Here is a 16,630-nt window from a genome sequence, read left to right on the forward strand (position 1 = left end):
TTCTTGAGTGTCCAAATGGAAATGAGTGCTGGGCATCTATAGTTCAGGTCTTCAGTGCCCTTTGTTGATTTGGTGTTTGGTGTGTGCTTGCCGGGTCTTTGCTGCCTGTAGCCGTTTTAGTGTTGAGGGTCTGCAGTGCATTTTTTTTATTGCATGCAGTAAATTGATGGATGGCTCGCATAGGGGTGACGGATAAATAAAGTGTGTCCTTTTTGCAGATTCAGTACAATGGGCAGCATGTGGATGTTGACGGAAGGACAACCAAGAAACTCATCACCAACCTGAAGCCCAATACCTACTACACCTTTATACTAACAAACCGGGGCAACAGCATGGGTGGTCTTCAGCAGAATGTGGCTGCCTGGACCGCCCCCAACATGCTAGGGCTGAAGCCCGTGGTGACCAGGAAGCCAGAGCCGGATGGCACCATCATGGTGCTCTTGCCAGAAATGCCGGAAATTGAGAAGTCCAAGCCTGTCCGGTAATTGCTCTGCCAGACTTTGTTTTTACTCTGTGCATGCACTCAGAAGTTTTCTACGTGTGCCAAAAGTTGCAAAAACACACTGAAGGTGGCTATAGAAAAATAAAAACTTAGGTGATAGATGTGGCGGGAATATGGTTGTAAACCCAGCTGTATGTGCTTTCTTTATATGAATAGATGCGGATGTGTTGTTAATAAATACTAATAGGTTATTTAATCCTGGCTTCGGCAAACTACCCAACACTCCAACCCCAATCAAATGAAAATAACAAAGGGTTAATAACAAGCGTCCTTCCAAAGAAAATGTAATACGGTTAAATTCAGAAATTAATAATTTAACTAGTATCCAAGTGATTATATCTCACATCTATTCTCCTAAAAAAATGTGTCCCTATCCAAGCAACAACCATTAGGAGCTCTGAAGCGGACCTCTAGGAACACGCTAAACGCTACTATAGCCACTCACCCAGTAGTAGCACTCGTACAGCTTCGGTGATCCCCCACCCAACCTGACACTTTGTTCAACACTGTCGACTTACACGGAGCATACTTTACATGAAGATGTAGCTGGACCTCAGCAGAGGGGCTTGGTTCCTTGCAGTGAGATATACGATCTTGTTTCACAGAACAGACTGCTAGGACAATACGCCCTGTAGCTCAGGTAGGGCTTACATTAGGCCATGGACATGTCTTAACCAATTTCGGCCTCTGGCGCTGTGTCTTCAACTCTAATGAGATGGCCCCCATAAGCCACAGTCAAAACCCCAACCCAATCAAAGCGTTCATCCAACTCCTACCCTCGTTCTCAAGTTGCGGGGATTCGGCAAAACAGCGGAAATCTTTGCTCGCTGAGAAACAGATGAATTCTGGAAAAAGATCCACCTGCATTGCCAATTTCACCCACAGAGCGAAATTGGCCAATTTGGGTGTTTGCTTGCCAGACCTTCTGTGATTTTCCTGAAATTTCTGTTTGTGCCCTGAATTTCATCCAACTGGGGCTTCTGCGATAGGTTTCGTCCACCAGATGGCCGAAAGTTCAGTCAACAAATCTGAACTCTTCTCCCACGTGACAACCAAAAAGTGTCCCACAAATCTCCTCAATTCCTCTGAAGTGCCCTGGGAGGGATGGAAGGCAAACTTGGCCTTGCTGCAGGATGTAAACGGTATGCAGTGATTTTAACGAATACATAACAATGCAGGGAATGTTTAATGAACCCAAAACACCTAACAAACAAAAGAATTTTTTTAAAAAAAAACTATGTTTATGTATTTGGGATTGGGAATAGTAGTTTTGGGGGTGGGGCGAAAGTATAAATACAAAGAAAGGGTAGGAATGGGGGACCTCCCCAAAACAAAGAAACACCTCTTTTAGGTTTTTTTTTTTAGACATATTTGGTTCATTAAAAAATAATTGCTTGTTTTGTGATGAGTTAAAATCATATGTAACCGATTTAAAATTGCAGTCTGCTTTTTAATGTCACAGAGCAGGGCTTTAATTGTGAGCTATCCATCCCTGAGCGAACACCCATCTGACATCTCGATTGCTAACCTACACTTGAAATTCTGTTACAAACTCAAGCCCCATCCAACACCAGCTACTGCTAACCGTAACTTTGAGTACATTCCACTGAAGTTTAAATCCCACCTGAAATGTTACCCCTCAGTTTGTTCCTCAGTCGAAACCACAAGAAATCCTTCATCCAACCCAAGCTATATAGTTTCCCCCAATTCCTTTAATGCTTAAACTAACCCTTCAAGGCCTGTCGTCTAAATGTAATCAAAACCACCTTCAGGTGACCCACTTCATACTTAAATCTAACTGGGAGCACACTTTGCCAGTGTGGCCTGTTCTGTCACAAGACTTTCAGAACTGGCTGTTTTGCCGCACCACTGTGGCCGCAGAGCCCCTTTCAGCCCGGCCACAGTGGCACGACAGCCAACTTGGTGCCGCTCATTTGGCAACTGACACTGTAGTCCGTGGCATCTGAACCCAAATCTCTGACCTTGAAGGACTAGTACTCAGCCACAAGGCCCAAAGGACCCAGGCACCCACTTAATTATTATCCTGCAACCACATATATACGATTGCAGCTTAAGTATGACATTTGTGCATTTTTAAACAATAAGCCCCGTTTGTTCTTGTGGCTAATTGCAGGGGCTTGAAGACCAGAGACCAGGGTTCGGGTAACAGTAAATGCAGTTGCCTTTGTTTTTTATATATATTAGAATAATGCCAGCGCCGATTGGCCCCTGCGCCATATTTTCTTAAGCCAGCAATGCACGCCGACATGGGATCCTCAGCAAAGTAGCCGTGCTAAAATGCGCAGCGACAAGGGAGCCGCGTTAAAGTCCTGCTTTGCAATTTGCCACCCTTTCTCCCAGGTTTAACCCAACTCCTGCTTCGATCGGCTTGCCTATCCAGTTCCATACACTCATTGGAGAGGTCTTCATGTGAGAGTAGAAGGGGCACATGCCACAGACCCCCACTTGGCTGTCTGTCAAAATACGCGCTCTGATTTCTTTCTATCAAAACATGAATAACACATGCCATGATATTTTCTATGGAGCTTCTGAGGCGCTGGTCCTGCTGCCTAAATAGTGCTGGCAACCAAAGGATGAGTTGATCAATTAATAGTGTAATGTGTTCTATGTTCATCAAGGTACAGAAAGGTGTAGTACTGTCCATAGCACAACTTGTGTAGCCTTTTCACCTTTCTTGGGAGAATATATTGATCGTATGCAATATCCAAAATTGAAATGCATACTAGTAAGTTTGAGTGCCGTTATGGCTCAGAAGAAAGCTCAGTGTGTTAAGCATTCGTTGCACAATTTTGTGTTCATCTGCCAGATCACAGTACAGAATTCCAGCAAAGAAGGCTCATGTTTTCCTCTCTGCTGTTCATATACTGGTACATATGAACATTGGTCATAGTAACACCTACTGTGCTACAAAGCAATGAATAAACATCCTCACAAGTTCAGTGGTACAGGAGAAAATTGTAATACAAATGCAGTAATGGAATTACTTCTACTTTCCACCCACTTTGCTGCACAGCCGAACTCAAAGTGCAGAGGTGTAGTGGAGAATTTTCCTCCCAGCATACAGCTGTCAGTAAATCCTTGACTTCACCTCCAAGAATTGGTGGATTTACTGAGGTGGAATTAGTAGATCCTCCAAAATCCCCATAAAGTCCAAAGGACTCCAAAGTACGGGAATTACACTGCCGTTACCTAATCCCATAGTACATTTAGGTGACCAAAGGCGGTAACAATGATCAAGTTAGGCAATAATGTTAAGTTGTTGCTCTGTAGTAATGCAGCCAGGGAGGGAAGAGTAGTGACTAAATCACCTACTGAGCCCCACACTACTACTAAACCTCCAGTGATCCCAATCAAAAAGGAGAAATGGACAAAGCCAGACGGGTATACCCCCCCCTTCACCTCTATTGGTAACGGGTGCCGAGGGCAGGATATACTCTTCAGTGGGGATGTGAGGTGATAACCATAGCAATCCATGTCCAAACAAACTCCAAATGAGTCTCAAAGTACTTTCACCATGTAGAGCTAGTTATAAAAGCGAGCCTAGCATTAGTATGGCACAGCTTGTTTCTTCCAAACAAGGGCAAACTGGGAAGCCCCCCTAATGAAGGGCATGAAGCATTAGCAAGGAGAGAGGATTATGCAGCTGAATTCAGGACTGTGGGGGCCAAGTGCTGAGGGTCCGCGCCTTTTGCCACCGAACGATACTGTGACCCGTGACAAATCGTTGACTCGCACTTTATAGTACTGTGCAGATTTCTGTGAAAAGGTTTCCCTTCTCACATTCTCATGCCATTTCTTAGACCATTTCCAGCTCCTTTTTAATGTAGTCCATTTGAGTGGAAGCAGTCCTAGACAGAAGAGAGCTGACCGAATGTCACAGGCCACTGAAGAGCTTATTTTCACGTCTGCTTATTTGATACAAACCATTTTTCAAATGTTGTTCTTTACATCATGAATACCAATCGACAAGTCTGTCAAACAATGACTAATATACAGGTGGTTTTATCACACAGTTTATTTAGGCTCACATCAATTAGCGTTCTGGTACTTCCCTTGATGAACAACACAATAAAGCTAGAATAGAATAATCCTTATTTTGCATAACCTGTTTCTATAAGATTTGTTTTTCTAAATGTTGGCCTTCTGTGCCACCATGTGATGTGTGTACTTTCCAAGTCTGGCATATCAAACAGTGTATTATTTTAGTTAATTGAAGTCAAACATTCACAAATAATTGCCGCTTGATGTTTGACAAAAACTGTGTGACTTTGCTAAAATGGCTCATTCTACTTTCACATTTCAGATGGAATTTTTTTTTCAAGCCTTTTTAAACCCACCATAACTTTGATGGCGTTTGCTACACATGGCCAAATGCTCCAACCACCAAGCTTTCAGAAAATGGTGCAGTGATGATCCCTAATAAGGGTGAAGCCAGCATACACTTACTTACCTGCAGACTTGTCTGTCTTGGATTGATGAAGCCATGTACAAAATAGCCAAGAAGGCCTTGAGTATAGTGCGCCTACTTTAAACACATCAAAGAATCTATTCCTTTAGATATGACTGTGGGCTGCTGCGTACCTTGGTGTATGTAGGATAAGACCAAACCTAATGTTAAGTAAAACAATCTTAAATAATACACCAACATGACTCCGCCTGTCCCGTCATTGTTACAGAATATAATATTCACAAACATTAAGTCTTGACCCCAACCAAATTTATTTATATCAGCGCCTTGGTATAAAGCGCTATATAAATAAATAAATAATTAAATAAATAAAGTTGGTGCCCTGTCCGACACATGTTTCGACCACATTTTGTCCTTTTGAAGGCTTTACAATGGCAGGTATGATCTTTCATACAAATTCTTCCCTTCGGTTAACCAAACATTGTTCCATCAAATCGTAATACATTCCAGAACATGTATCGTTAAATTCATATCAACCATTAATAAATTCCATTATTCCAGCCACTGACATAGCGAGAAAGAGAGACAAAGAAACAATTGGGAGAGCAGTTTGTCAAAAGTCCTCTAGTTGTGAGCTGAAAGACATGTCATCCAAGGCAGAGGCAGCTCTGATCCCAAACCATCCCCATGGCACATTGGGGTGATCTGCTGCTGGAGCAAGACCTCCCTCTCTGCCACCGACATCGGTACTCAGGACCTCGCAGGAAGTGAAGAACCCTGCAGGTGTTTGCCAGTCTCCCCCTTGTTTGGGAGAATGAGAACTAGGATTGATCTTGTCACTGAGTCCCTGGAATGGGACTCCCAACAACTGAAGACGCCAAGTAGCTGGTCTCTTGCATTTTGACAGTGTTCAAACGCATTCGAACCAACAGAACGTGTAGTGCTGTCTTTGGCACTTCTTCAAACTCTTTGGGCCACGGTTGCTGCAACCTAAAATCAGGTCGCCGCTGCACCATGCTAGCTGAGCGCAGTGGCGACCTGTAACAGCATCATGCCAGCTGAGCGCGTCGTTGCCTTGGCTATAACTAGAAGCTTACTGCTGAGGAAGAATTCAAACCACTGTGTGCCTCACTTTGAACTCGTCTGGATGCCTACTCCTCATCTGGATTTCTGCAACTCGCCGCATGCGAACCCGATTAAAAACCGCTTGCACGTTGCCATGAACCTGGTTGACACTGTCAAACAGCCAAGAGCAGCAAGACGGTATTATTGACTGCTAACTGCTCACTTGCTCCACCTTTGTTCCATAGAGACTGGTTTGGTCACCCTTAATCCCTTTCTTTTTCTCACACAAGGCATATTCTTTTACAAACATTGTGGTTATTGGTTGCCTTAGAAACCCCTGTTTCATTACCCAGAGTGCATCTTCTATCGCTTGCATATTCTGTGTTCTTTCTGCAGGGGTGGGTTTTGCATAGTGTTGTTCTATTTAATTATTTTTGCATATGGTCTGTTTAATATTTTTTTTTTAATTATTTGTATAGAGCCTTGATTAACATTCCTTTATTTTGGACTGTTGCACTTTGCTGTTAAGGGTGTGAATGTGAAACAGTAGCCGGCCCTCGGCCTACATTATTAAAAAAAGGAGAAGGAGGTATATGTCTCGTAGAAGTGTGAGGGCTGTGTAGGCCCTTTAGACACTACTCGTTCTTGTACTCGTTTGGGGCCGAAGTCATTTTGTCACAGACTCCTACTGCTAAGTTCTAAGCTTCCCATGGGGTGGACTAGTAGGATTCACAGCATCTGATAATATTGTTAGTCTTACCTCTTTAGAGAAGTGGGCATTTCGCTCAGTGACCCATGATGTTCGGGAAAGCAGGGAATTATTATTATTATCATTATTAGTAGTAGTAGTCGTAGTAGTAGTAGTAGTAGTATTCTGGGTGGCAGCTAGGTAATGGGCCCATCAAGAAAACTGGTGGAAGTGTATGAGTGTTCAGAAGTGTTGTCCTAATGCTAAACTTTGTGTATTTTCCTTTTGTCACCTGCAGAAACTACTACATCGTAGTGGTGCCTTTGAAGAAGTCCAAGGGGCATTTCCTGAACCCCTGGGGGAGTCCCGAGGAAATGGACCTGGAGGAAGTGAGTCCATTATGCTTCATATTTCGCACAATCACTACATTGCACAGAAACTCGCGTCAAATCATGGACCACTCGGTCCCATCATGGTACTTGGATAATCCGGGATATACTCAGTCGCCTCCCTTCATCCAGTGGCCAGGCGGATTTGGCACTGGTTGGATGGAGATTCCTCAGATTAGTTTTTTCCTTTGTGCATTGTGGTTAAGAAATAACACGACCCACCCAAGAGAAAGGTCAATCGAGAGCTGGCACCCGTGCCCGCCAAACCTATTGACAGCTGTGAGCGTCCCTAACTTTGGTAACAGTTGCACCACACGTCTTTGCTTGTACCGTATTTCCAGCTTGTCCAGGATGGCGTTGATTTCAGGTAGTCATCCTGACAGGAGAGCGGAACAGAACACTCGACAGTACACTTGGGTTATGATTGCTTTTTTTCATACCTCAACCAAGGTTGCAGGTTGCCATCAGGACAAAGTATACAATAAGCAAGTGATGGCCGACTTGGAAGGGAGCAAGGGTTCACAATAAATAAAAGGGTGGGCTATTCGACAGCGCAGAATACCCTGAAGAACCCAGCGCCGGGTGTGAGAGCCTCCTACATGACATGGTGGTGCACCAGCTCAAGCATTAAAGTGGGAAAATATATTTCAGGGTGGGGCGGGGGGAGTTCACGTGGTACCTTGAAACACTGTTTACTGCATACGCGCTTCATAAATACCCTACAAATAAATGTAGTGCAAGCCTCTAAGTTAACAGAACCCAATGTCCTCAGCCCAGAGTCCAGAGACGCTGTTCTATTTACCAAATCCCAGGGTTGCTGCACCTTAGAAATGTTAATTAGTGCAATCAGTCAGTTTTTTCATTGGCCTTGGCAGTCAGTTGGTCCATTTTAGTAAAGATTTTCTTTTTTCTGCATTCCCTCTATGGAAGACGCTTTCTTTTTTCTTTGTTTTGACTGTAGACCTGACATTTTGGAAGGAAGTAAAGCATTTTGGTTTACTTGCATTTGTGCTCATATGTATGAGGAAAATCCTCAGTCCATAAGACTATCAGTACTTGGAGACTATGGGCCTCATTACGGGTCCAGCGTTAACCGCGCTGGTGCTACCAGCAGGTTGCCAGTGGACCAGTAATGATTTACCGGCGCCTGACTTCCCGGTAACACCAGGGGAATACAACCCTGGCGGTCCAGGAAGTCAGACGCCAGCAAATTGTAAGTCACCATTATGGGAATGGGCACCACAGATGCACCGGCACCATTGTTAACAGTGCTGGTGCTTCGGTGACGGCTTGCCTACCATGACCGCTGTGCCCGGCAGGGTCAGACCTGTCGGGCACAGCGGCTCCGGCAGGCAAACCCGTAGTGTGCCCGTCAGGAACCAATGGTGCCGGTAGGTTTACCGGCACCGTTGTTTCCGGACCGGCACACTTATAATGAGGCCCTATGTCTCTTTTCATGGGTTTCTTGTATTTTTTTAAACCACCCACCACCCTAGAGTGCAGTGCCAATAGGATATTTGGTATCCCTGTAGCTTTTTGTTTTGTGTCTTTTTTTTTTTTTACAATTGCAAAATGTCCAGGATGGCCTGGGGCAGCAGATATTTTTCCATCATGTTTTGAACTTTTTATGTAATGCTCTTTTGCAATTACCGCAAATGGCTACAAGGAGTGCGTAGCACAGATTCCGTTGGGGATACGTTTTGAGCTTGGTCCGGTCGAGGGAGGCCCAGGGATCACTGGTGATGAGTTCAGTTTCAGAGGAGGGATTTACTTTCGATCAGTCATGGTGCTTGAATCTCGGTTCCATGCACCTTTCGGCTGAACACCCTTGGGATGAAATGAAGAAGACTTCTGCGTAGCAGGCGACCTCCTGACACTTCCAGGAAGCGGAGAAAATGGATTGCGATTGGAGTCACCATGATCAGGCGGAGACAGGCAATTGTCTATGGGCAAACAATGGAGCAGGCTCTGCACAGCTTCCGCTGGATTTAGGAGGGTAAAAAATTCAGAAGCAGACGTCTTGTAGTAAAAGCTGAAAATCCTCCAAGGATGCTTGACAGTCTACCAGTTGGAACAGGGACACTTCCAAAGACTCTGAAGGCACAGATCCTTGATCGGTAGCCACAACTGATTGTTCCTACTGGTCATGGGGTTGAAGTGCCGACACGGGTCTTCTTGAGATCAGAGCAGAGCTTCACTGGGACCTGGCTGGAGGCAATGCTCATCATCTGAAATAGTCGTCCTCTGGTTGTTAGCGGGCTGCACTACTTTGAGGGGTTCTTGGCTCCTGAGATTAACTTGCCTACTACTACACCCAGATACAAAACTAGTGTTTCCAAGCGAATACTGCCACCAAGCAATATTGCTAGTACCAAGGGAAGGCATCCAGTATACCATCTTCTCAAAAACAAGAAAATAACCTACAAACAGAGCACACAGCCGTCTCTTAACTTCAGCAACACCACCTCTTACTAATGAACAAGGTGACAAAACAGAAATACAGGTAACCCCCCCACCCCCAACATCTTGAAGCGCAATGCCTTGACACAACGACCAATGGACAAGCAGGTAAAACAGAACAAAAAAGTTAATGAAACACAAAAAGAAATTGTTCACCCACAACAAATTCCTTCTCAATCCTGCAACACTGCAGAAGCACCCCTAACGACCTTCAAATGAAGAAATTACTTGCCAGAAAGAACACCATACACTTCAGCCTGATCAATGTTCAATGGCAAAGAAAAACACAGAAATCTACGACCTGCTGTTAAGATGGATTTCTAGAATCAGACCTTTAGTGGGCCACCCTAGTTATGGTTAACATGGGAACTTGAGCGGTTAGCCAAAACCCAATCAAGGTAGCAATGGAGAGCAGTCAAGGCTATTTTCAGGAGTGTGTGAGTGGGGCCAGGGGCCCACAGTGAGTCCAAACAGTGAAGCACACAATAATTCAAAACACACACCAGAAAAAGAAACAAGCCAGTGATAATATCGCACAACACTCGATAATAAACATTTCTGATACTTGAGCGTCTGCTTAGAATGACATGTTTTGCATGGGCTGACATCTAATGGGTAGGTGCAGAGTACTGCATAGTTTGTTTTGGAAGTTTAAAAAGGGAAATCATTGGCGTGTTTGTAATACTATCCTTAGTGTGACGTGTACTGTACCCATGGTCATTCACGTGTTGAGGTCCCTCAGATTGTTTTGTTGGCTGTCGTCAGCACTTCCAACGGCTGCCAGAGTGTGTTGAGTCGCAGCTGTGTCCGAACCTCGTCACTTCAAGCAATAGGGAAGATCTGAAGAAGACTTCCTCCCATAGACTGGTGGGCCTAATCAATCCTGAGATAAGCTACAATTTGCACCATCCCCAGAAGAGCTTTGACTTCCCGGGCCTGCAATCCTCCATGCCTGTGGTCCTGTGCTGCATCGCTGTGCAACATCTCTGGAAGCGCGGTTGCGCCTTCAACTTGGAGGACATCCCTCCAAGTCTGCAACAACTCGAATTGGCTCCAGAGAGACCCCTCGCCAGAGGTGAGGACCGAGAAACAGAGAAGAGTTGACAGCCGCAACTACAGCCTGTCTACTGAGTTTGCAAAAAGCACCAAAAAGCTTTCACCTTGAAGATCTGTTCCTGGGCATCCCTCTGTACGAGTGCCGTCACAAGATCCACCAAAGACACCCTCTCCCTGTCACCAGGGCCGAAGAACAGGCGACCGGTTCTGCTGTCGCCTCTCCGCTGGAACCGTCCTACAGCAACTGCTTCTTCGTCCAAAGGTACTGTTCACCCCTGCTACGACCTACATGGGGCCTGCTTGTATCCTGCTACCCCTCAGGTCTCCATAGAGTAGCATTGGGGGGGGGGGCAACCTTTTGTACTCTTAGAGGTAAAGCCACCTGCCCTTGAACACTGGTCCTTTTTCCATCCATTCAGGTGGTCATCCTGATTTACTTTCCTGCAACTCTAGGGGATCCCTCCTGGACCCTACGTCTCTGAACATTGTGTTTGGCTTCTTCACAGTTTCTTGGCCAACCTTCAGCCACTGGTGGTCCATCTGAACTTTGAGACACTCACACTAGATGGGGTTGGACTACGATTGGTTTGAAGTTATAAAAAGTTAAGAGTTTGAAAAGTTTGCATATATTTTTACGGTTGGTTTAATATGTGATTTATTTTACAGTAAGAGTATTGCAAGTGATCCTATACTGTAAATATGTTTGATTAATGGTACTTACCTGAATTTAGTAGAACAAAACTGTGATTTAAAGTATAAAATAAATGTCTATTTTTTTATAACTCCTCAGTGTGTATTTTCTTGAACAAATGTATGATCTGCGCTCTTTGTACCTAACTGCAGATCTCCTCCCTGCCTTAGATTAAGCCTTGCAGCTCACCACTCTACCATACTCTTGGGTAGTTCAGGCTGATCCTAAGAGGTGTAATCCTGTTCACCCTTGGTGGGCTTTCCTAAGTTCTGTCCCAGGCAGTGCCTTTTTGTAAAAAAATATTTAAAAAAACCAAAAGCTTGCAAAGCTGCCTACATTAAATCACTCTTCAAGAACGAAGCGGGAAAAGCAGATGACCGAGTGAGCTACAGGCCTATATCAAGCCTACCTTCTTACACTGCTAAAATAATATGAAGATATGTATACAAAGAAATTCTCGATTACATGGAATCAAACTGACTAATCATTAGTAATAGTAGAAGACCTGGTTTTTGTGCTATCTTTTTTGTTGGCCCTCTTTCTACTTCTTTAAGTCAAAGTGCCAAATAAAGGCATGCACCTTCGCAGCAATCCAGCTCTGGACTGCCCGTCAGTGCTTTGCTTACGTGTGACTGTCTGATCCCGAACTACATTTTAGCCAAGGTATGTCTTGTTACTGGGTAGATTGTAAGGTAGCGGTCTATCCCGGATTAGACAGTCTTCACCTGTTTACATGTTGCAGATCCCTTGCACAGGAGGGCTTAGGCAGCCCCCTGCCCGAAAACTGCATTTAAAAAAAAAAAGAGGGCATTGAGCTATTTCAGATAGTCGACCTCAAGATTGAAGCATCTGAAGACAAAGGACAACCAGAGACCCACCAGAGGATTGCTACTACTTATAACATTGGTCCATGGCAACCACTGCGGTTTGGGCCCATACCGTCAACTTGATTGGGAAGACCTGAGCCGGGTACAAACCATTCTGAAGCCCTGCGCTGCTTCAGGCTGGTTGATCCGTTGCTGGTTCAAGGTCTGAATCATCTACAGGCCTGCATTTGGCCTGTGCTTGGCTGGAACTGGACTGCAGCTTTACACTGTCCCCTTCCTACCTATCACTGGAAACTGTTGGCATCCTTAGAGCTCTGCTGTGATATCACCAACCTGTGACTGTCACCTCTCGCCACCAGCAAAGGCCTGCTGGAAGCTGAAGCCTGACCACTATACTTCAGAGGGACTGCTAACCCATTCATGGGTCACACCAGTGCCTGCTCCTGAGGGTTCCCCCTGTGATGTTGGGACTGAAATTTAGCTGTTTTCTCCCTGTCCCGAGGATTCGGTCTGAGCCTGACCTAACTGTCACTGGGAGCTTCAGCACTGCAGCCTATGATACTCCTACACACAAGCCTACGTGAGCCTTGATATCCCCACCAATTGTGTGTCCCTTGTTGTTGTAAGTCTGAGTCCGGAGCCAAGGTACCGTATATCTCTTTATGCACCTCTATCCCCATTCACTTGCTTTGGGTGTAAAACCTCTTAGTTAAAAGCAGCTACCTTACTGGGCCAGAGGGTGTGAGGCCTGGGCCAAGAGTCCTCTCTTCAGTCTTCTGGGTCCTGGGACTAGCAGCAGTCTAATCCCGCCATAGCTGGATGAGCACTTTCTGCTACAGCGACTATGTACAAGAACCTCCTTGATTAGAACACCTGCTTGTGATAGACAGATCTATAACAAGGCTAGAGTTGGTCTGAAGTGTTGCTTTTGTTACTAAAGTTTGTCTAGCCTGCCTAAGGCTTGTGAAACTGTTCTTTATCTACTACTCTTTAGCCATTTACAATGTACATTTTTTTAAACTGTGTTCTAACATAAAGTAGTAGGAAGCCCATATTGGTGTTACCAAACTGTGGTGTATATATGTTTTATATTGACTTTACTTACCAGCAGTGTGTTCATTTTACTGACTGACTTTGTCTAATAAGCAGTACTCGTTTATTATTATTGTGAATTATTTTATAAAACCTTACACGATTTGAACATAAATCATCACACAATACAACAATCTAAATACATCTATACACACAGGTAGGTACAAAAAATATAAACAGAATATATTTGCACCTATCTGGGTGGCCCCCTGTTTCTTAGCATACCTTGCTCTTATTAAGCAGTAAGTTCCTCGACCGGTTTGCTCAGGCCTTAACGAATGCCTTGGGGCATTACCAGATGCACTAATGCCCTCCCTTCAAGGGGCTTATTGCTAATAGTACCCCGGGCTGTTAGACTGGGGTACTAATGGTGTGTTTTTTCAGATGTGAGACGCTACAGCGTTTCTCAAACAAAAACAAAAAAAATTGGCACGACAGTTCAGGAATCTAAGCCCGTTCTCCCTTTTCATAGCAGCCATTAAAAACTACAAAAATTTTTTTTTAAGAAAATGCCCGCCATTGAACAGGGGGAAGGGATTACACATAGTCCCTTCTCCCTCACCATGGCGACGTGTCGCAGATCGGGAGCAGACGCGCTGTGGACAGAAGTATTCCTGGCGTGTCCGCTCCCGATCAGGACCAGTAAGAAGAAGGAAAGTGGGGCAGGAGAGGTAGGGAGGGGAGATTGTGGCCCCCAACCAAGAGGAGGCTCAGATCAGTGGGATTACTGCATAGTAATGCCCAGGTTCCGAGCCTCCCCATTGGCTGGGAGGACAAAGCCACACCTCCACGGGGAACTTATTAACAGTAGTACACACCAAGGCTCTATGTTAGGAAAGATTGTTTGCAGTAACCCTGTGGGAGACTACACCAGTCTTGTCCTCTTAGTATTGGGTAACCCACCTATTGGTATAGGTCTTTACTACACAAGTTGGTGGAGTGACTGATCAGCCAGACTTATCTCAAGAGGGGTAAATGTGAGCTGTAGAGCTCTAGCACCAAAATCCACATAGACAAGTATCCAAACAACACTTACACTCAAGGTGTTCTAGTAAAATAATTATTTATTTAACGGTCAGTTTAAAAAAAGCCTTCTTTAAACAGGGCAATATGCAACAATAAAAATTAATTCACTACATAACACCTTCTCAAATTTAGAATAAGCAAGTAGATTCTCGTCAGGGGCACTGTCAATACACTTCCTACACCCTGGGGTGACTTCAATTGCTAGGACAGTATTGGCATTTATATATCACTTTATTTTTATACTTGATACATTCTGAGGTTGTGGAAAAGGAAAAAGGTTAGGGAAGGAAAAAGGTTAACAGATTCTCAGAGCATGTGAGCACTTTTCAATCTCCCAATGAAGTCTAGATAAGATCTTTCCCAACAATACAAGGTAAACCTATGCACCACCTATGAGGGACAGTTGGAATCAAAGTCAATGGGTTAGCAGAGTCTGCAGGGAGCCAGGATGGCCAAAGTCTATAGAGCTGAGGCATTCTTTTGATAGCACAAAAGTCTTGAACAATGTTAGAGTGTGTGCAAGGAATCACTGTTGGGCCACAAGCCATTAGGCTTGTGAAGGTCAGAGCTGAGATCAAATCTGCAAAAAGCTGCTCCAGCAAGTCTCCAGTGAAATAATGCAAGTTACAGAAAAAAGAGGTAAGTACCCCTTAGTCAGCACAGTACCTTAGGTTTGAAGAGGATCCATTCTGTCCTGCTTGCAGTCTTGCAGATCCTGGGTTCCTGTGCCTCAGTCGTGGGGACAAGAGGGAGGACGTCTGGAGGACTCCAGCACTGCAGTTCGAAGGTCGGCGGTGGCTATGGGCTCTTTTCAGTTCAGCGGCACTTAGCGGTTTCAGCTACTGGAAAATAGCACCACCGCGGTTAGGGACAGTTTATAGGCTCCCCTTGGTTCTGGACTCCAGCACTCTGCAGAGGTGACTCAGGCTTAGGTCGTCCTGCTTCGGGAGGTTCCTCAGGATCTTCCTGGAGCTCTGGTATGGCATAAAGACGATGCACTAGACTATGGATTTCTCGACCCCTGACACTCGGTTCCAGCAGCAGCAAAGAAGTAGAGCCAGTTGGGGAAGGTCTTCCAGCAAAGTTTATCTTGGGATTATTAGGTCCCACTAACCCAAGGGAAGAAGTCTTCCTCTCCGGAGCTTCTCTAGTCGTTTCAGAAAAGTAGTTTCACCACAGCAGCAGGGCTTCCCCGGGCAGTTGAACGGTCCAGGATGATGCAGCAAGATTCTCTTCGCAATTCCTTTGTCGGATGTTTTGTCCAGTCGTCGACTCTGCCTTCAGTCCAAGAAACCTTGCCTTTTCTGCAGGTTTCTCCCATTCATGCACAGCCTAGCTGTCACTCACACAGCAGGGTGTCTGTCCTACAAGGACAGCCAGCCAGCCAATCAGCACTGGGGGCATTCAGGTAACCAAGGAGACTAAGGACGGGGAGTTTTGGGCACCTCCCTCGCTTCCTGCCCTGCAGACACACTGGAGCCAGAGGCGGGTTTCAGTACTGAAAGAAAATGCAGAAAAAAGACTGGGGCCATTTTGACACAATGGTTGCCCATGGGTGCTGTACTGCAGCTGTGGGTTCAGCCTGCAGTTGAAACGCACAATGGTAGGAAAATTAAACCGCTGCCACCAGCCATTTAAAGTCGTGAGGGTAACAAGAAAATGTTACATGAGTAAGTAGGAAAAGGGGATACTTGGTAACCCCCCAGCACTCCACATAAGATGGTCTGTGCTGGACCTACATAGGAAAAAGGTAAGTAAAGTCAATTTCACTTTACTACTCTTGGAAACAGTATTTCAACCAAGAGAAGGTTTTAAACCTTATGAGAAAACCAAAGAACTTCTCTGTGACACTGCATGAGGGTGCTGTGTGTCGCAATACAAAACGCAGATGCCTATGGAGTTTGTCAGACTCCAAAAGCAAAGAAATGCAGAGTCCCAATCAGTTCAAAATACATAAGAGAGTGAGAAAAAAGGTCTCACTCACTACGGGATACAAAATTAAAAGTCCTAAATTCAAGCAAAAGAGCTGGGGGTCTCTAAGGTTGAAGGGAATTAGCACAGAAACGAGAATTCTGCCAAACAGTCTACGCTCAACTGCTCAGTCACTGTTCCATTGAGAATTTGGTCAAAGAATCTAGTGTGAAACTGGTTTTACATCTTTAGGTTGGCTTCTCAGAACCCCCTCACCAGGGCAGGTTCTGAAAATCCCTCATCAGCCAGTGGTGATTGTGTTTATTTATTTATTTTATTTATTTAAATATATATAGCGCGCAAGCAGCCCAGGGGCATTGAGGCGCTGTTACTTGCAATAACTTAGTTACATGGTACATATGATAGCGATTGTTGACACATTATGAATAGTACAAGAAACCATGCTATTGTTACAAATATTGCATTTGGTCGTA

General features: G+C 44.8%; 1 protein-coding gene across 14 annotated transcripts in view; it reads left to right on the top strand.

Annotated features, from left to right (window-relative positions):
* Window positions 1-16,630, top strand: part of PTPRS (protein tyrosine phosphatase receptor type S) — a 671,876-nt gene that overhangs the window by 559,899 nt on the left and 95,347 nt on the right. For all 14 annotated transcript variants that reach the window (XM_069649333.1, XM_069649335.1, XM_069649332.1 and 11 more), the window contains 2 exons: window positions 219-481; window positions 6,983-7,073. In XM_069649333.1, coding sequence (XP_069505434.1) covers window positions 219-481; window positions 6,983-7,073 — 354 coding nt within the window. The remainder of the gene's footprint in view (window positions 1-218; window positions 482-6,982; window positions 7,074-16,630) is intronic.

The sequence above is a fragment of the Ambystoma mexicanum genome, chromosome 1p (genome assembly GCF_040938575.1).
Source record: "Ambystoma mexicanum isolate Mex_15411 chromosome 1p, UKY_AmexF1_1, whole genome shotgun sequence".
NCBI classification, from domain to species: domain Eukaryota; kingdom Metazoa; phylum Chordata; class Amphibia; order Caudata; family Ambystomatidae; genus Ambystoma; species Ambystoma mexicanum.